Source organism: Amia ocellicauda, chromosome 8, assembly GCF_036373705.1.
Source record: "Amia ocellicauda isolate fAmiCal2 chromosome 8, fAmiCal2.hap1, whole genome shotgun sequence".
Classification (NCBI taxonomy): domain Eukaryota; kingdom Metazoa; phylum Chordata; class Actinopteri; order Amiiformes; family Amiidae; genus Amia; species Amia ocellicauda.
In genome coordinates, this window is record NC_089857.1 from 2,714,272 (window position 1) to 2,734,899 (window position 20,628).

Genomic DNA, 20,628 nt, shown 5'->3' on the forward strand with positions numbered 1-20,628 from the left:
TATATGACACTGATAATAAAGTAGGTGATTATATATTTTTAGGTGTAGGAAGATTGGAATGCACTTATTTTTGATTAAGGAGAAATGCAAAAAAAACAAAAAGGTCAGTTGGAGATGCAGCTGGGACATTTCAGAAGACGACAGTGGATGTATGAAGTGTTGGGATGAGCTGCGTCTGGACTGAACATTTAGATTTTCTGTTTGGAATCCACCCACCTCTGTCTTTTTTTTCCTCCTACACTTAACATGGGGACCCTCAGAAGCCTTTAACAAGTCGTGGATTTTAAAGAATACAAAAAATCATTATAAAAACTTTTAAGGGTATCAGATGGGTTTGTCAGCTTAAGGGGTTAAATTTTGTTATACAAAATGATTCCATGATTTATTTATCTCTAATTGTTTATTTGTTCTATGCTTTAATTTCAGAGTACATTGAGACATTAAACTGATAACATTTCATAGTAGGATTACTGTATATATACACACAACAATATAGCCTATAATTGTGTAGGGCTATATATAAATTATACTATTAGTATATGCATATTATTATTATTATTATTATTATTATTATTATTATTATTTACTTATTACCAGATGCCCTTACCCAGGGCCACTTAAAAAATATAAGAGCAATACAAAGTGCAATACAGTACAGCTCAAAGCATAATGCAAATTACAAATTACACAAATGCATAAGAAATATACAGTAAACAATACAAGTCCTACATCCTAGATTGCAAAAGTTAGTAAGTGCAGACTTCGTTAAGAGCTAAGAAAGGGGGCATAGGGGAAATCAAAATAAACAATATGAGTACTAGTACAGCTGCAGTACAGGCCTGGCAGAGCATCACCAGGGAAGAAACACAGCATCTGGTGATGTCTATGGGTTCAGACTTCAGGCAGTCATTGACTGCAAAGGGTTTGCCACCAAGTATTGAAACTCACAATGTAATTCATGATTATGTTAGTTTGTCCGATTACTTTTGATGTAACATCCCTCAAGTTAAAGATGAAAGTCTACACTTAAAGCACATCCTTTCAAATCCATTGTGGTGGCACTAGGGACAAATACTTTCAATTCACCCTCTTAGAAGGTAAATGCTTTTCCTTTTTTCCCCCTACTTAACAGGAGGAAAAAGTGAGAGAATTGAAAGCTGAGAGAAAGGATCAACAGTCTAAGCAGCTGTGGTTGTATCAGGTCTCTTAACAGTCAATGTTCACAAGTCAGACTCTGTGTGTCTGTAGCAGAAAAGACCCCTGACTGGCATAACAGAAAGACACAGATGAATAAGATTGAAAAGTGCAGAAATGTCACAGATATGGAGTGTCATGCTGACCTGCTTTATTCTGAGCAGATCCTTGATGCTGTCTTCTTTCTCGAGGGGCTCGTCCTGCCACTGCTTCAGGTAGGCTTGAAGGTCCACTTTGCCCTTTCCTGATATGGAGCAAAGTCCTGGTTAAACGCAGTAAAGAATACATATTTCAATCCATCAATCTCCATTTGTATAGCGCCCTTCACAGTGTAGCCACACAGCGCTTTCCAGAGTGGTAAACATGCAACAAACATACAGCAAAAGAAAAGAAAAAACACAAAATAGAAACTAAAATAAAGTAAACCAACATTACATAAACCATTATGGAACATTCTGTGAACATGTAATCAATAACTTAAAACATATATGAATTGTCACATGGTTGTGTTCTGTACGACACAATAAGGCAACACCAGCTTCCTGCTTTCGGAGTGAAAAACTATTGTTGACCATTCAGACTTATGACATGACACACGGGACTGTGTTGGTTATCTACACTAGCTGTGTCTTTTGCACAATTGTCTTGAACTCTTTGAATTCAGCCCCATTGTTTTCAATACGCCGGTGTGTTGAGCTGTATCTATTAATAACACATTATTTTGGCCAGAAACATTGTTGTATCACTGGAAACTATCAAATGATAGCGAGATTGTGAAGATCGGATGTTGCTGTGTGGAGAAATGACTTGCAAAGTAGGGGAAATGTATATAATACATATAAAATAAATTATTATAACTCCTTCAGTTTTCATTCAATTTTCACCCAGTTTGTGTTAATGAGGGCTCTCTCTGAGTTCTGGGGTGAGGTACCACCGGGGGCGGTGATTGGGAGGCGGGAGTGACGAGGGCTGGGGAGAGAGCGAGAGAGTGTGAGCGAGAGAGCATTTTGAGTTTTACAAAGCACTTTATTGAAACAAACACCAAGGAAACATGAAACAATCAGTAAAAGCAATACCATTAGACAACATAAATAAAAAACTTAGAATGGTAACATAAAGAGGAGTTCCCCCTCTGTATAAGTGTATAAAACCTATAGTCAAGTAAAATCCTGGCCTTAATAAGACATTTAAACAATGAAACACAGTCTCCCGCTCCTCACAAATAGGCCACCTGTCAGACTGTGCAGGGTTAATTAGCGACAGGAAGGAGTTGACAGCAATGATGGCGTGGAGCACCCTCCACTGCAAATCCCCAGCTCTCTTATTCAGCGGTGGCTGATACACACTGTGCCACACTAATGTATTCTTATGGTAGAGGCTTTGCCATGGTGTGCAAGAGTACATTACAATAATAATACATTGCTTGAAACATTGCTCAGAAGACATTGAATATTCCCTTTTTCATGCCTGTGTGAAATGCCGACGCTGTAGAAGGTTGGTTTGGCTATAGGGTGTGTAGTGGCAGCAGGTCTGTGTTTGTGCCACAGTATATACATGACCCTATGTCTGCATAGTGTGTGTGTTACTATTTAGGACTAAGATTCAGTAGTCAGGTTTGGTGTATACAATCCACTGAACAGCTTTTTGGCAGGTAAACCAACAGTAGGGGTGAGTGTTATGGAAGCATGACACTTGATTGCCAATAAGAATGACTTCGTGATTTGAGAAAGTTATTACATTATCAGTTCATTACATTTTTTGTTTTGTGAATAATAAGTGAATAATGTAATAAACAATGGATAAGACTATGTAACACAATTTTCGTTCCTACGTAGTAAGTGTTATTTCTTAATTGCTTATTCCTCAAAAGTATAGAAAATGGCTATTATTCCCCACAACCTTTAGTTTTGTGACCAGGACAGTGACATTTTGAAATGTACCTATTTCCAACGAGAAAACGGGCGCATTTGTGTCTTTTCGTTCACATAATGTCAGAAAAAAAAAAAAACATATTAATCCAAATTAACATGTATTTATACTAACATAATACAAAAATGACTACAAAAGATTTAGAAGTGAGTAGTTTTTCGAGATTTACAATTATGCTGTAAATAATTTGGATTCATGTTTTTTTCTGACTTAATTATCATTAGAAAACTAATTATAGAACTCAGAAAAAATTATGGAAAACAAAACGTATTTAGCAAATTGAAGCATTCAAGTAAGGAAGGTTGTGAAACTAGCGTGTGATGCTATGGTGTTTCAAATATAACATAGTCCATTTGTTAGAAGACAACACAGTGATTGAAAGACTGAAAGAGATATGATCCATCTACTGATAGGTTAAAATAATCATCTCCTTATGCTGCACCAAAGAGCTGGAATATTTTAAGTTAGGTATTCATGATCCTGAAAAGGACTGAGAAAGTCACAGACAAGCAGTTTATTCTAACTCCAGCATGGTGTGTGTGGACACTGTGGTGTCTTCAGTGACACAATTTAATGTAAGAAGTTCTAGTATTGATCAGGAACTATCCATATTAATTTTGACTTGGAGGCCTGTGTGTATCTGCCTTTCTTCCGTGTCGAGAAGTCTGTAGCAAACAGAGACACTCAGTTCCTAAAACACTTGCTTTCCCTTGTCTTGATACTTTCAGGGGACAAGGTAAACATGGTTACGTTGATAACAAAGCTTCAAGCAGTTTCTGAGAGTTGTCCACAATGTTACAGAAGCGGAGTGCTTGACATATCAACTCATTAGCTCTATTGTTGATTATTCAGTAGTCGATATCATGTTAGACTTGCATATTAATTCATATTTAATGCATTGTCTTTGATTCTTCCAGTTATTCACATATATGGACTTTTTCATTGTTCGCTTTCGAGGTCTCGACCAATAAATCAAGGCTCAGAACCTTCATTGAATCCTCCAGGTCTCTGTCTCCTGTTTCTCTATATAACTGAATTACCATTATCTAATAAATATATTACATTATTTACATTATTTGTCATTTAGCAGACGCTCTTATCCAGGGTGACTTATATTTGTACGCATTTATACAGCTGGGCATTTTAGTGGAGCAATCTAAGTGAAGTACCTTGCCCAAAAGTAGAACAGCACTACCCCATCCAGGATTAAAACCCACAACGTTCCAGTTATGAGTCCAAAGCCCTAACCACAACTCCACAGTTCTGCCTTGATGATTCACTGTGGCCCTGTGGATTCCTTACACATGATATTTCTTACATTGTCATCTTTTCATGGTAGCTCTCATGGCCTGCTTGTACTTCTTCGACTGGTAGTAGTCCGATTCCACCTTGCTGCTCAGGTCCGAGAGAGTAACAAACACATCACCATCCCTCTCCTGCACAGAGTGAGTCCTCTGCTTTACCCCCTTGGAGCACCAGATGGCTTTGCTCCTGGGATCACGAGGGTCGATGGACTGATACAGCCCTTCCCCTTCTGCCAGAGTGATCTTGTACTTGTGCCAGGGACACACAATGCACTGCTTGCCGTTCACATCCTGCAAAATATCAGGAAGTTAGTAGATGCCAGCACAGATGTGCTGCACAGGTTGGATTCAGGCTCTTCAGTATGTGTGAAATATTACTAGTAATCTGTGCAGAAATACATACCTACAAATATATTTATACATACCTACAAATATATTTATAATCTATATCTATATCTATATATCTATCTATATATATATATATATATATATATATATATATAGATGGTGCAGAGTGATGTTTGGTTTGAATACCGAGCAGGGAGCGCCAATCTACACCAGCAACACAATCACTACAATTTAACACAGGTGTAGGCCACATAACTTGAAGGCAACTGTCTATAACTGAGCTTATTTAGGATTGCCATTTTAAAGGGGGTGGACACTTTTCCAACTAAGCTTCAGTTTTTATTTAAAATACATTTTCTTAAAATTTCTAGGAAAATCTAATTCTCACTTGACAGTTGTGAGGTAGGATTAGTGTAGATTAAAGAATATATATAAACACATTTTAATGACAAGACAACAAAAGGTGTAGGGGGTGTAGATAGGCAGTGTGTATGTGTATTTATATATATATATAAAAATACACATACACACAGATGGGTGACAAATTAAAGGAAAAACCAACATAAAATGTCTCAGTAAGGTGTTGGGCCACCAGAACAGCTTCAATGCTCTTTGCACAGATTCTACGCATCTCTGGACTCTACTGGAGGGATGAACACCATTCTTCCAAAAGATATTCCCTCATTTGGTGTTTTGATTAAGGTGGAGGAGAGCACTGTGTAACACATCAGTACAAAATCTCCCATAGGTGTTCAACTGGGTTGAGATCTGGTGACTGTGAAGGCCATAGCATATGATTCACATCATTTTTATCCTCATCAAACCATTCAGTGACCCCTCGTGCATTTGGATGGGGGCATTGTCATCCTGGAAGAGACCACTCCTATCAGGATAGAAATGTTTCACCACAGGATAAAGGTGTTCACTCAGAATAACTTTGTCATGATTTGCAGTGACCATTCCCTCTAAGGGGACAAGTGGAGCCAAACCATGCCAGGAAAATGCCCCCCCACAGCATAACAGAGCCTCCGGACCCCCTCACTGTAGGGGTCAAGCCGTCAGGCCTGTACCGTACTCTTGGTGTCCCACACATGTACTCACCCGCTTGAAGGATGACTTATCTGACCATATCCCTTTTTTCCACAACTCTGTAGACCAGTGCCTATGGTTTTTGCACCACTGAACTCTCAAATGTGCATTTGTCTTTGTAATGAGGGGTTTATGCACTGCAGCCCTACTATAATATCCCTCTCTGTGTAGTTCTCGATGCACTGTTTGCTGACACAGTCTGATCACATCCTGCATTGACACTCTCAGTCACCTGGGAAAGAAGTTGAGCGTCTTTGTGACTGAAGCTCCTACCATTCGTGCCCCAATAATGACCCTTCACTTAGTCACTTAGATCCTTTCCTCTTGCCATCTCGATCCAAAATCGAAGTCAACTGGGCCTGCTCAGCATTTGTATACATGCCGCAGAACATGATAGGATGTTAATTGCTTAATTGTATCATGCAGTACACCTGTTTGGAGGCATCTGCATTCATTATGTTCCTCCACTCATTTATTCAGGTTTTTCCTTTAATTTGTCGCCTGTCCGTACATACACATATTTGGGGTCTTGTTGGAAAAACTAAAAAATAAAATAAAAGAAAATACAAACCTCAATATCACCTAGCTGTAACGGTCCACCAGAATCTGAAAATAAAAATATAATTTGTACGGAGAGGATGCTTCATTAACGAGCATGTGAATAAAATAGTAAAAGCAATATTAGCTTTATTTACACGAGGTTAATTTAATTTCAACCATATCTCCTTGTCCAAGAGCCCTAAAAGCAGTAATGTAAGGCCAAGGGTCTATATGAAACACTTACGATAGCAGAAGCTGTCGATGGCGTACAGCACACCCTCTCGGTAGATTACCAACACATCTCGGCCTTGTACTACCGTCGTTGTCTTTTTACAGCGAATAATGTCATCTTTCTTTCCCACGAACGTCCAAATGGCTTCCCTGTCTGAAGCGGACATTCCCGATCACTGGCAATGCGGCTGCAGCTGCGGGGTTATAACGTCTGGGTGAAATACGGGAGCCGCATCTCTACTGTTCACGTCGGCGAAACTCGCTGATCTAGATCAGGAAGCCCCATAATGCACCCGATAGTGAAGTTTGTCTGCATTATATTCGAAAAATACTTTTTTTACACTTAGCGTACCAAAACAGGAACGCACGTGAAACGTCAAAAGGTGGACAAGAAAAATATTAAAATATATCTTTTGGGGGGGTTGTTTGCTTATTTGTTGCAAGTGAAACGAGTTCAGCGTACCCCACGAGTCATGGTTTCCCGGTGGTTACGCGCATGCGCGCCGCGGACACAGCCCGGTCGTGGAAATCGTTTTCCCTGACATTTAAAGCTGCATCCTTATTCAAATATATCTTTTTGGGCGGGATGGATAGTGGGTGAGGAGGGTGTAAAAAACGGCGTGCGGGCCAATAATTAATAGCACCCCACTACATTTGAATGATTTTTTGCGGCATATAATTCAGCATCTTTCTCTGTATCTCTCTTGTGTGCGTATGTGTTTTAATGCTTTGAATTCGGGTAGAACTCTGATGCTTATAGCCTAATGGCTAATATATAATTGCCTAATATAATACGCATAACTACTATTTTGTTACATATTGTGGTTTAACATAGTACACATTCATGTGAGTATAGAATAACTTTAATTAAGTCTGAATTAAATAAGAAGTATAAAATACATAAGAGCATGTTTTCTGAGGTAGTGACAGTGAAAATAAAGTGTTTCATGTTTTCCAAAACCTATTACTTACCAGTAGATGGAGCAATGTCACCAGCGGATAGTGCAAATTAATGATCTATATAACTTCAAGACTCCCACCGTTATATTTGTACTTAATAATAATAATAATAATAATAATAATAATAATAATAATAATAATAATAATAATAAGAAGAAGAATGCAGTTGCATGAAAAGTAAACTTACTACACGCTTTATGTTATTATTATTATTAGTACAAACACATAGAACAATCAATAAGTCCGAGGATGGAGGGACCATAATATTGTGAGTGTGACAGAAATAACTATAATACAATCTTCGCACATATGAGCCCTTTATGGTGTTTAAGAACAAAATTGAGATCCTTGTGTTATTTTCACATTATTGCTTTGAGGGTATTAATAAGAGTAATATTTTAACACAAGCATATAATTTGTACATATATATATATAGTCTATTTATTTCATTTGTCATTATGTTATTTGCAATGTTTGATGCCTTTACCTAACTGTTTTCTTGCACTTTGTATTGCACTTATGTTGTAAGTCACGCAGGGCATCTGCCAAGAAATAATAATAATAATAATAATAATAATAATAATAATAATAATAATAATAATAATAATACATTTGTTTAATTGTTTAGATTAATAACTTCATAAAGAAACTCTGTGAAATCATTAGCCAGTAGTCCTCTGATATCAGTTTCCAATACGTGTGAGAAATAAGCGCATCCCAAAGAACCACCCTCCACGCGTGCTAACTTGATACTGCTTTTGATTTTGATTTGATGACGTGAGATGCATTTATAAACCGGGAGCTTCTCGGAGCTTATCTAAATAGCAGACAGTGTCCGTGTCAGAAAGCGATGTACAGTACCCACGGGACAGAGATGATTTGCACAATGTTTTAATGCCTACTCCGCAAATCGTGCATTTGCATTATTTAATTGTTTGTAATTTAGATTTGTATTTATTGATGACTTCGAATACATTTACTGTATTGCTTTAACAAGAGATGGAAGGCATCTTAGACATCGACAGCTACCTGCGCTTGAATTCGTCCCATATCGCGCAATCGTGGAATCGCACCGTGTCCGGCGCTGCAGGGGGAAACTCCGCGCCCACTCGGGATCTTCTGTACAACCGACAGATCCGAATCATTGCCATGGCCGTGATTTTCTCCCTGGCGCTCTTGGGCAACTTCGCCGTGCTCCACAAGATCTGCTGCCGGAAGAGTAAAAGGAGGAAGATAGACTTTCTGATCACCAACCTGGCCATGGCGGACCTGTGCGTGTCCGTCATGACTGTCCTATCGCAGATTGTCTGGGAGGTTCTGGAGGACAGATGGGTGGCCGGAGACCTGGCCTGTCGGCTCTTCAAGATTTCCCAGGTGTTCGGGCTCATTGCCTCCTCCAACATTATTGCTATCATTGCTCTGGAGAGGCATCATGTCATAGTCAACCCACTGGCATCCCCTCTGCCCACCAAACTGCTGGCGTTTGTTGGGTGGTTCACGGCCCTGCTGCTGTCCCTCCCACAGGCTTTTGTCTTCAAAGTCCAGGGGGTTGGGGACTCAGACAAGTGCCTCAGCACCTTCTCCCACCTGCCGAGGTGGCACCTGCAAATGTACATCATATACGGCGCCGTTACCGTGTTCTTCGCCCCTTTCTGTATCCTCTGCGGTGCATATATCCGGATCCTATGGACTATATGGCGCAAAGAACAGCATGTGAAGGAGCCCATGTTCTCAGACCCGCGACACCCTCAGAAGAAGCACCTGAGGTTAGTGGCTACCAACAGCACCATCCCCCGGGCCAAAATCAAAACGCTCAAAATGACTCTGGTGATCATCATCTTGTTCATAGTGTGTGGGCTGCCCTACTTCATCATCGAAATGAAGATGGCCTTCGGCTCCATCACACAGCTGGACGACGAGGTCATCGCTGTGCTGGGCATCTTCGTGGTGTCCAACAGTGCGGTGAACCCTTACGTATATCTATTCTTCAAGACCGACAACGTGTACCTGAGGAAGCTGGAGAAGAAAGTGTGTTTCTCCTGCTTGAGGGACTACAAGGAGAGCACTTTCCACCGGGATCTGCTGGTTTACCACGGGAGAAGGACGGAGCAATCGACCACGACCTCCGACACCGAGACCACCACAGTGAATTCCATCACTTTCCTTAAACCGGCCTCCTCCCTCAGCGAAATATCATCGGCTCTGTGATTGCGCGGCCGCGGGATTGCTTTGAAAAGCAAACATTTCCAGGCTATGTAGCTTATAGTTTTAAAATTGATCTTGTTTTGTCCACACCGATTTGGGTTAAAAATTAATTAACACAGACAAAACAAAAACCCTCCGTTTGAAAACGAAGAATGTATATTGCATATAGTTTTTAAAGTATGAACATAAAATACAAAAATACAATTGTGACAATGTCGAATACTTATGCTGGTAATTCTATTTTCAGTATATTTTTTTACGACTGTCCAATGTTTGTTGCACCAACTCCCGCAGTTAACGATATATTGAGTATCAGAAATGTATTCTTCCTTGTATGTATGTTTCCTTAATTAATGTATTAATTGACCATGCATTCCATATTTTTAGTTAGAGTGTTACAAAATCGTCTTTAAAATTAACAATTCAGCTATATAGTTTTATTTGCTAAAGGTTTTGTACTCAATTTCGTGATAAAATAAGACAAATTAATTGTTATAAATAAATACATAATTGTGATTATACCATCATTTAAAACAGTGATTTCTTCATTGTAGTTTCGTTTCTGTAGTTGCAGTAAATAACGAAAATGCATTCATATGAATTATGAAAAGATCTGTAAATAAAACACAATAAAATATGTCCTTAAAAACAATTTTGCATGAAAAGCACTTAGTATGCGTGTGTCAGAAAGCGTGTGATTCTGTGCTAGAGAGACAAATACAGACGGATCTTGTATTGTGAATACTTCACATTTAGATTTGATATATATGCTACCCTGCTCTATGCCATGTTTTATAAGATGCACTTGCTAAAATCAACCATAGCCAACAAAGCACACTAACAAATTTATATGGGATATTACCCATAATCCAGCCTAGTGGGACACATTTCATCTCATGCATTACACAGGTACGGGAGAAATAACTTCAAATAGACACACATCACAAAAAAAGCAATTAAACAAAGGTAAAAAAGAAAAACACTCTAAAGTATAATGTCCGTTCATTTATATGATTATATAGGCTACAGTATTTGTTTTGGTGCCAGAACATATGTATTCACTATATAGTCATTTTCTCATGATTTTGCACCTGTTAGTATCGTGTCTATCGTGAACTGTATTTCCTCATAATATTTCTCCGCCCTGTACCGCCTGGGATACTTAAACCCAAATATAAATTAACAAACGCCCTTCCAGTGTGACTTACACTCGTCACAATATATCACATTATTTGTACATTCAATGTCAGCAAACTAAGCTTTTATCTCGTTGAATCTCAAGAAGATCTTATTGAAAATATATTTTAAGAATCAAACCAACATTGTAATGTTTTATAGTATTGCAGATATGATTGGTTTAAATTAACATTGACTAAATACAAAATCCATTCCTCTACTCTACATGTTTAGTCATGTGTAGAAGAAATGCATGAAGCACAATAAAACAAACAAACGTATTTTAGGGAACTAATTTAGACATATCATGCTCTTAAACCAGTGCAAAATGTATGTATTTGAAAAACTATAGCACATGACAAATATATTAACAATTTCCAATCGATAACTTTAACACAGCTCAAAGAAACAAAGAAAGAAACAACTACAAGACTTGGAAGCTCCAGCACAGCCAAGATGTGTCCGAATGTGGCAAGTCACCCCAGTCACCCATCTTGTCACCTAGTCACTTTGTCCGCACCCCCCCACTAAGACTTTGTCCGCATCCCCACCCTCCCTCTCTTCATTTTGTCCAAAGCCACCCCATTTTTCACTTTGTCCGCACCACCCCCCCACTCTTAATTTTGTTCGCAATCCATGCCCCCCCATGCATTCTTCAATTGGCCCCAGTGGTTTAAATTTCTGGCTACACCAGTGCTTGGAAGAGCCTGGCTTTGGGAATAGTTATCTGAGGAGACAGCCCTTTTGTACATAATGGTAATGTCAGTAGATTAAAGGTACTGGAATGTCCTTATATGACCTATGCTGTCACACAGGGTTGAATAGTACACTGGCTGCCTCTGTTGGGACAGTGTGAGGCACCTGGTTATTGAAGCTCTCTCTACACCTGCTCCTCCTCTTGTCAACCCTAGCAACTTACTTCATATAGTTTAGGTGTATACTTTACCCCGATGCCCAGGGTCATGCACAGACATTTTGGGGGGCAGGGGCTCAAGCCAAAAAAGGGGCAACCTACACCTCTGGGGGGGCACTGACAGGGGCACTTCTAGAGTCACAGGGAAAAAGGGCAGGAGCACAAGCTCCCCCCCCTCCAGGGTCTATCTGTGCACATGCCGATGACATATACCAGTCCATTGGATTCAGGTTTAACAGGGCCCACAGTGCAAATGAATCTGTTATGGTGACATCACTCCACCTAATTTGGGAGAATTTTCAGACCAGGACCAGTCTTTGGCACAGTGGGTTTATTGCTTTGCTGCTGAGGCTGTGCAGATGGTGAGCGGAGTCTGACAGCACACACTACACTTGACAATCTTGTGTTAACGATACAGGTGTCCTGTACTGAATACCTGAGAATATTTTCTTTAACATACAGTGAGGGAAAAAAGTATTTGATCCCCTGCTGATTTTGTACGTTTGCCCACTGACAAAGAAATGATTAGTCTATAATTTTAATGGTAGGTGTATTTTAACAGTGAGAGACAGAATAACAACAACAAAATCCAGAAAAACGTATTTAAAAAAATATATAAATTGATTTGCATGTTAATGAGGGAAATAAGTATTTGATCCCCTATCAATCAGCAAGATTTCTGGCTCCCAGGTGCCTTTTATACAGGTAACGAGCTGAGATTAGGAGCACTCTCTTAAAGGGAGTGCTCCTAATCTCAGCTCGTTACCTGTATAAAAGACACCTGTCCACAGAAGCAATCAATCAATCAGATTCCAAACTCTCCACCATGGCCAAGACCAAAGAGCTGTCCAAGGATGTCAGGGACAAGATTGTAGACCTACACAAGGCTGGAATGGGCTACAAGACCATCGCCAAGCAGCTTGGTGAGATGGTGACAACAGTTGGTGTGATTATTCGCAAATGGAAGAAACACAAAATAACTGTCAGTCTCTCTCGGTCTGGGGCTCCATGCAAGATCTCACCTCGTGGAGTTTCAATGATCATGAGAACGGTGAGGAATCAGCCCAGAACTACACGGGAGGATCTTGTTAATGATCTCAAGGCAGCTGGGACCATAGTCACCAAGAAAACAATTAGGAACACACTACGCCATGAAGGACTGAAATCCTGCAGCGCCTGCAAGGTCCCCCTGCTCAAGAAAGCACATGTACAGGCCTGTCTGAAGTTTGCCAATGAACATCTGAATGATTCAGAACAGAATTGGGTGAAAGTGTTGTGGTCAGATGAGACCAAAATCGAGCTCTTTGGCATCAACTCAACTCGCCATGTTTGGAGGAGGAGGAATGACCCTAAGAACACCATCCCCACCGTCAAACATGGAGGTGGAAACATTATGCTTTGGGGGTGTTTTTCTGCTAAGGGGACATGACAACTGCACCGCATCAAAGGGACGATGGACGGGGCCATGTACCGTCAAATCTTGGGTGAGAACCTCCTTCCCTCAGCCAGGGCATTGAAAATGGGTCGTGGATGGGTATTCCAGCATGACAATGACCCAAAACACACATCCAAGGCAACAAAGGAGTGGCTCAAGAAGAAGCACATTAAGGTCCTGGAGTGGCCTAGCTAGTCTCCAGACCTAAATCCCATAGAAAATCTGTGGAGGGAGCTGAAGGTTGGAGTTGCCAAAGGTCAGCCTCGAAACCTTAATGACTTGGAGAGGATCTGCAAAGAGGAGTGGGACAAAATCCCTCCTGAGATGTGTGCAAATCTGGTGGCCAACTACAAGAAACGTCTGACCTCTGTGATTGCCAACAAGCGTTTTGCCACCAAGTACTAAGTCTAAGGGGTCAAATACTTATTTCCCTCATTAACATGCAAATCAATTTATAACTTCTTTGAAATGTGTTTTTCTGGATTTTTTTGTTGTTATTCTGTCTCTCACTGTTAAAATACACCTACCATTAAAATTATAGACTGATTATTTCTTTGTCAGTGGGCAAACGTACAAAATCAGCAGGGGATCAAATACTTTTTTCCCTCACTGTACATTGTCTGCTTTTTATGACATAAAACATGTTGAGCATGTTGATGTACAGGATTTTGAAGATACTTGTAGCCCCGCTGATATTTTGTCGGTGTAAATAAAGTTACTTTAAATAGTTTGAATAGTTTGTATAAAATATACATACACATGTAGTCACAGCCTACCTTGCTCACTGCTGCTAGCACTGCTGATTGGATAGGGGAAAGCAGTTCACCTATTAAATGACATGTATTGGAGAGGGGGCGGGAGGTAGAGGCATCAGAGATTGATGTGTAGTAGTAAGGAGTAGTTTTTTTTGTTTGAGTCGGCACTGACTGAGTGTGTTAGTTCCGCTTCAAAGTAAGTGTACAACTTATATTTATGAATGCGGTCTACAGTCAGTTTGACCCGTTAAATTGTTATTTGGTGTACACAAGGAAGTTATATTGTTTTTTTTTTTAACGTGTATATCTACTCAATATAGCCTTATAAAGTTATTAATCGCTACTCGCAGATCGCAAGTGAGTGTAACACTTGTTGGTCTAAGGTAACATTGGACCTGTTTGCCTTTTATTTCATTAGTTTCTTAAATAGATATTTAAGTTATTAGTAGTTATTTAAACTCTACACTGAACCCAAGACTGGAGGAACTAATCCAGATAGCGCTCTGGGTGACTGTAAAAGACCGAATTCATCTGGCTACACGGGAGAAAGAGAAGCTGCGGGTTTACATCAGCGCCGCTGTTTCACCATGGTGTGCAGCTGAGAGTGGCTGGACTGTGAGTAGATACATCGAGCCGAGTATTACGCTATGTTAGGACTGCATTCATTTTATTTACTCTGTAGAGTGTAGGGTCCAGTTCTTATTGTTTCCCGGCCACCACGCACCCAAGCTACGACTCAGGCCTGCAACTTTTGTTTATTTATGATATCTTGATGTGTGTGCAAATTGTGTGTGTGTGTGTGGGCCCACTGAAAAGCTTATTTTATTAATTATATGTGTGCTTACAGTGAAATGTGAGATACTGTTTTTCTATTGCTGTAGTGAGAATATTTTACATATATATTTTTTATTTACAATTGTTTTAGTAAAATATTGTTTATTGGCTCCATACATATGGTAACTTTCTTCTTTTTTTTGTATCATATCCAGTGCATCCAGCCTTTAAATCTTAGTGTAGTTTAATAAAGTGACCATTGTTTATGAATTGGGGTTGGGGTGCTACATAAAATGGAGGCACTGCGTGCATCCTTCCTGTAACCTGAAAGGAGCCAGAACACAAAGAGGAAGATTAAACAAAGTTTAAGCTGGCAAGTAAAGTACAGTGCAACCATGGCTCACAAAGAAAGTTCCCCTTCTCAAATTGAACTGCTTAACTGGTGCAGTGACAATAGTAGATCCGGCTTATGCAATTATGTTGAACGATGTGCCAGAAGACACCAACATAGCACAAATTGAAGATGCCATGCATACTATCAATGCACTAGGGCGAGTGCGAGTAAGAGGCAACAAGTATAACCCCCTGATTAAATGCATGATGGTGCTATGTGAGTGCAGACAAAGAGTAGATCCAACAAGGATTCCTACTGAAGTGATGCCCCCTGGTGGATGTGCTGCATGGAAGCTAATGTCAGCAAGTACAGTGACGACTGCTCCTGATTATTTTGCAGCAAAATTATCTAAACTCTTGAAAACTGAGGGCAAGACAATGGGTGATGTTCAAGCTTTTTTTGTCCCTGACACAGCTCAAGGGACCACCCCTTGATTGAGTCCATCATCCGTGCTGTGGGAGATCTGTTGGAAAGAACTGCTAGACCCCCCAATGAGAACAATGCCTTCAGACGTCTGCAAACTTTCTCAGGAACCAGTCCTACTCCTACTGGTGAACAGAACCTGGACAATTGGATTGAACAAGCCCATCTGATGGTAGAAGAATGCGACTGTTCAAATAAAGAAAAAAGAAAGAGAATTGTGGAAAGTCTGAAGGGTCCAGCATTGGAGATAATTCAAGCTGTTAGATGTACCAGCCCTGAAGCTAGCCCCACAGAATATCTAGAAGCATTGGAGAGTGCATTTGGAACATCGGAGTCGGGAGAGGATCTTTATTTTGCATTTCGATTGTTGCGGCAGAAAACTGGAGAACGGCTTTCAGAGTTCCTGAGAAGACTTGAAAGATCATTGACTAAAGTAGTACAGCGAGGAGGCCTAACGGCAAACTTAGTGGACTGTGCCCGAGTGGAACAGCTCATTAGAGGAGCCACTGAATCTGACTTGATGCTGGTACATCTCAGATTGAGGGAAAGGAAAAATAATCCCCCCACATTCTTGAATCTTCTAAATGAGATTCGGGAAGAGGAAGAGTATGAAGCAGTGAGACGCAAGCTGAACACTACAGTTCGACAAGTGTACATTCAAGAGGAGGTGAAATCTAAGCTGGCTGATCTTCAAGAGTTAAGAGAAGAAATCAGAGAATTGCAATCTATATTTGGTAAGCTGACCACAAAACAGCCTGAGCTACCAGCAGCAGTTGCTGAGCTCAGGGTGAAACGGGCTAAGAAAAGCTTAGAAACTGCAGAAGACCGTTCAAGCTTTGAAAAAACAAGTGAAAAAACTGCCCAAAAGCCCTGACCAAGTCCCCGTCATCATTGGGACAAACGCAAGTATGTTTAAACGCCTGGCAGCACTCTGTAGGGAGATCTAGCCCACACTCTGCGAATATGCCCCTTGAACTCTAAAGCAATGGAGCAGCAACCACACTGCCAAGGTGCAACTATGGATGATGCAGTGGGGCAAGTGAAGTGGCTGTGTCCGGGTTGCCTCACCCTTCCACCTATGAGTGAGTGCTATGCTGTCTGCAGTGTGAAAAGTCAACAGCCTTTGGCCAAAGACATCTTCCTGGTGGAAACACCATCCACGCCTCAGCCATGGATGTGAACAGTTTCACTGTGCTTTTGCAGAACGAGTCACGGAAAGAGACATCTATTCCAGTAGGCACAGTTATTGCTCATGTATATGCCACTGACACTGTTACTGTGGCCCAGAGAACCAAGCAACATTCAAAAGTAATTGATCCCATTCACTTTGATTTTGGTGATTCTCCCCTCCCTGAAGCCTGGAAAGAACGACTGCGTCAAAAACTGTTGGTGAGAGCTGATGTTTTCTCATTGGATGAGTGGGATGTTGGATTGGCAAAAGGGGTGGAGCATCACATTCGGCTTGATCCTAGACCATTTAGAGAGAGATCCCGTCGTCTAGCACCAGCTGACATTGATGATGTTCGCCGTCACTTGCAGGAGCTGCTAGCAGCTGGGATCATAAAGGAATCACGAAGTCCATACACTTCTCCCATTGTCATCGCCAGGAAGAAGAATGGAAATGTGCGCATGTGCATCGACTATCGGGACACTCAATAACCGGACCATTCCAGATCAATATACTATGCCCCGTATTGATGATGCTTTGGATTGCTTATCAGGCAGTAAGTGGTTTTCTGTATTGGACCTTCGAAGCGGATACTACCAGATTGCAATGGCTGACGAAGACAAGGAAAAAACTGCCTTTATATGTACCCTAGGTTTTTACTAATTTGAATGTATGCCGCAAGGAATCACTGGAGCCCCTGCCACGTTCCAGCGGCTAATGGAGAAAGCTGTCGGGGACATGAATTTGTTACAGGTCCTTGTATATCTAGACGATTTAATTGTGTTTGGCAACACACTGGAAGAACATGAGGAGCGCTTACTCAAAGTTCTTGACAGACTCGAAGAATGTGGATTGAAGATCTCTATTGACAAATGCCAGTTCTGTCAACCTCGAGTTAAATATGTGGGCCACATCATATCTGAGTCTGGAATATCAACAGATCCAGAGAAAGTGAAAGCGGTTACACTCTGGAAGAGGCCTACTGATCATTCCTGGGGTTCTGTGGTTATTATCGCAGATTCGTAGCGAATTATTCAGCCATTGCACGACCTCTGACAGAACTCGCCAAAGGTTACCTTCCAGCTCAGTGTGGCAGAAAGGTGGCAAGAGACAGAACAAAGTTTTACTTCAAAGAGACAGAACCTTTTGGAGAGCGTTGGGACCAAGCCTGCACCGATGCATTCCATAAGCTTATTCATTGTCTCACCCATGCACCTGTGTTGGCCTTTGCTGACCCCACTAAACCTTACATTCTGCATGTGGATGCCAGTTTGAATGGACTTGGTGCTGTCCTCAATCAAGAGTATCCAGAAGGCCTGAGACCTGTTGCGTTTGCAAGCCGGAAGCTAAGTAATTCTGAACAGCGATATCCCATCCATCAGCTGGAATTTCTAGCTCTGAAATGGGCCGTCGTTGATACATTTCACGATTACCTGTACGGTGCGAGATTGATGGTGAGGATGGACAACAATCCCCTCACATACGTCCTGACATCAGCCAAGTTGAACGCCACTGGCCACAGATGGTTGGCAGCTCTTGCCACTTATGATTTTAACATCCAGTATAGGCCAGGGCGAAACAACATTGATGCCGACTTGTTGTCAAGAAATCTGCAGACTCAAGAAACTGATGAGGGGTGGAAAGATATACCCCAGTCTGGCATAAAAGCCATCTGTCAGCAGGTCAGTGTCGCTGAAACACCGGAAGTGTCCACCAGATTTGTGGACCAGTTGGGGGTCTCTCCAAACGCCATCCCAAACATTTATGCATACCCAACACATCTTGAGGTGAGCCCTCTAGAGCAACTGAGTAGAAAAGAGCTAGAGAAAGAGCAAGACATGTATCCAGTCATAGGGATCGTAAGACATGACATTATGACAGGCCATTTGCCATCACCCACCAAAAGCAGAAACCCTATTGTTGCTCTACTGCAGAGGGAATGTTCGAACCTGGTCATGAAGGATGGAATAATGTTTAGAGTGACTAAGAAACTGTCTGGAAAAGAAGTGCAACAGCTGGTGTTGCCAGAAAAGTACCGGCCCATAGTTTTGAAGTGCATGCATGATAATACAGGCCACCTTGGAGTGGAGCGGACCACTGAACTCATCAAAGACCGTTTTTATTGGCCTAAAATGGCCTCTGAGATTGAACACTATATCAAGAACTGTGGAAGATGCATTGCACGGAAAACCCTTCCACAGAGAGCTGCCCTCATCACCAGCAATGCCCATTAGACCTTGTGTGCATTGATTTTCTGTCATTGGAACCAGATTCAAAGGGAATCGCCAATGTGTTGGTCATCACCGATCACTTTACCAGGTACGCCCAGGCTTTCCCAACAAAAGATCAAAAAGCTATGACAGTTGCCAAGGTCCTGAAGACTCTGTATAGGAAGTTGAAGAAAGTGTTTTGTGATAATTATTTAATGTTTTGTATTGGTACTAGCATTGGTACCAGATTCGATTTAGCAGGACAAGTAAAGGGTCAACAAGGTCGATTTGTTAGAAACTCCCGTCAGTAATGAAAGATTATGCAGTGCCGAAATAGCCTACAGATGTCTGCTGTGAATTTGTTTATGGCTTAATCATTTCTCCAGATAAGGCAGGAATGTTTCTGTTAATGAGCGATTGACACTAGGTAAATGACCACCGTGGGATCGCATCTTCCTAGTGCACATCAAAGACGGACATCTGCTTTTTGTATCCATCACCTCTTCACGGGAGGACAGATCGTAAAACGGACCCGGACCTGTATCTTCTGATTGGATGAACGGCCATAAGATGTTATGTCATTTTTCCTATAAAAGTTGTACTCATGTCTGTAAACATTAAGCCTCACTGAAGGAATTATTTCTGACAGTGGAGCTTCCGAGCCGACCCGATTAAAGTTCTGTTTGCTTTGTCTCCCGACTTCTCCACTTATTTCCGACACGGTTCTACAGTCCTGTTGGAGAAATTCTTTGTACATTATGGCTTACCAGCCAGAATACACTCAGAACAAGGGCGTGATTTTGAGAGTCGATTAATAAAAGAACTCCTGGGAATGGTAGGGATCCGAAAGTCTAGGACCTCTCCATATCACCCTCAAGGAGACCCGCAACCCGAGCGATTTAACCGTACTTTTTTATCTATGCTGGGAACACTTGATATGCCCAAGAAACAGAGGTGGAGCCAACATATAAGCCAATTAGTAAATGCGTACAACTGTATGAAGAATGACGACACTGGCTACTCCCCATACTTTTTAATGTTTGGGAGAGAAGCACGCCTGCCGGTTGATATCTGCTTTGGTACCTCCCCTGATGGTGATGATGAAGTCAAGTACCAACAATATGTGGCCAATTTGAGAACAGACCTGAGAAAAGCCTACAAGCTAGCCTCCGATGCTGCTTCTAAGAATCACCTGAGGAATAAAAAGCTTTGTGACAAGAGTGAGGAATCGGACATTAGAAGAAGGAGATCGTGTACTTCTTCGAAATCTTGGACTCACAGGAAAGCACAAATTACAAGACAGATGGAATTCCCTACCATGTATAGTGGTTGGACAGTTGCCAAACTTACCTGTTTATCGTGTAAAGCCAGAACAAGGAAGGGGAATAGTAAAAACAGTACACCGCAAACGCCTTCTACCTATTGGTAGTTTGGTGAGGATGTCGACTCGCTTAAAAGGGAAGAGAATTAACTCGGAGACCGGTAACCAGAGCACAAGTAATGTGCAAGCCAAAAATGGACCACAGGAATGAGAGGTCAACTCCTGTAGAGGAGAAAGGGCACGAGGAAGAGATATTTTC

At 41.2% G+C, this 20,628-nt stretch overlaps 2 protein-coding genes across 2 annotated transcripts; one reads left to right on the forward strand and one right to left on the reverse strand.

Moving 5' to 3' along the window:
• Nucleotides 1-2,199: 2,199 nt before the first annotated feature.
• Nucleotides 2,200-7,116, reverse strand: rfesd (Rieske (Fe-S) domain containing). Its single transcript, XM_066711821.1, has 3 exons — nt 6,649-7,116; nt 6,436-6,470; nt 2,200-4,718 (listed from the first exon to the last, which is right to left on the reverse strand). Exons 1-3 carry the CDS (start codon nt 6,800-6,802, stop codon nt 4,446-4,448), a joined length of 462 nt encoding a protein of 153 aa, XP_066567918.1. The 5' UTR covers nt 6,803-7,116; the 3' UTR covers nt 2,200-4,445.
• Nucleotides 7,117-8,402: 1,286 nt separating this feature from the next.
• On the forward strand, nt 8,403-10,433 carry LOC136755331 (probable G-protein coupled receptor 150). The gene has a single exon (XM_066711820.1). It carries the CDS (start codon nt 8,595-8,597, stop codon nt 9,801-9,803), a length of 1,209 nt encoding a protein of 402 aa, XP_066567917.1. The 5' UTR covers nt 8,403-8,594; the 3' UTR covers nt 9,804-10,433.
• The last annotated feature ends 10,195 nt before the right edge of the window (nt 10,434-20,628 follow it).

Excerpts from the sequence above, each read along its gene's own strand:
- rfesd (XM_066711821.1), bottom strand. The coding sequence starts at position 6,802 with ATGTCCGCTTCAGACAGGGAAGCCATTTGGACGTTCGTGGGAAAGAAA. Across the intron at positions 6,471-6,648 it reads CATCGACAGCTTCTGCTATC|ATTCTGGTGGACCGTTACAG; the intron begins GTAAGTGTTTCA and ends TTTTATTTTCAG. Across the intron at positions 4,719-6,435 it reads TACAGCTAGGTGATATTGAG|GATGTGAACGGCAAGCAGTG; the intron begins GTTTGTATTTTC and ends GATATTTTGCAG.
- LOC136755331 (XM_066711820.1), top strand. The coding sequence starts at position 8,595 with ATGGAAGGCATCTTAGACATCGACAGCTACCTGCGCTTGAATTCGTCC.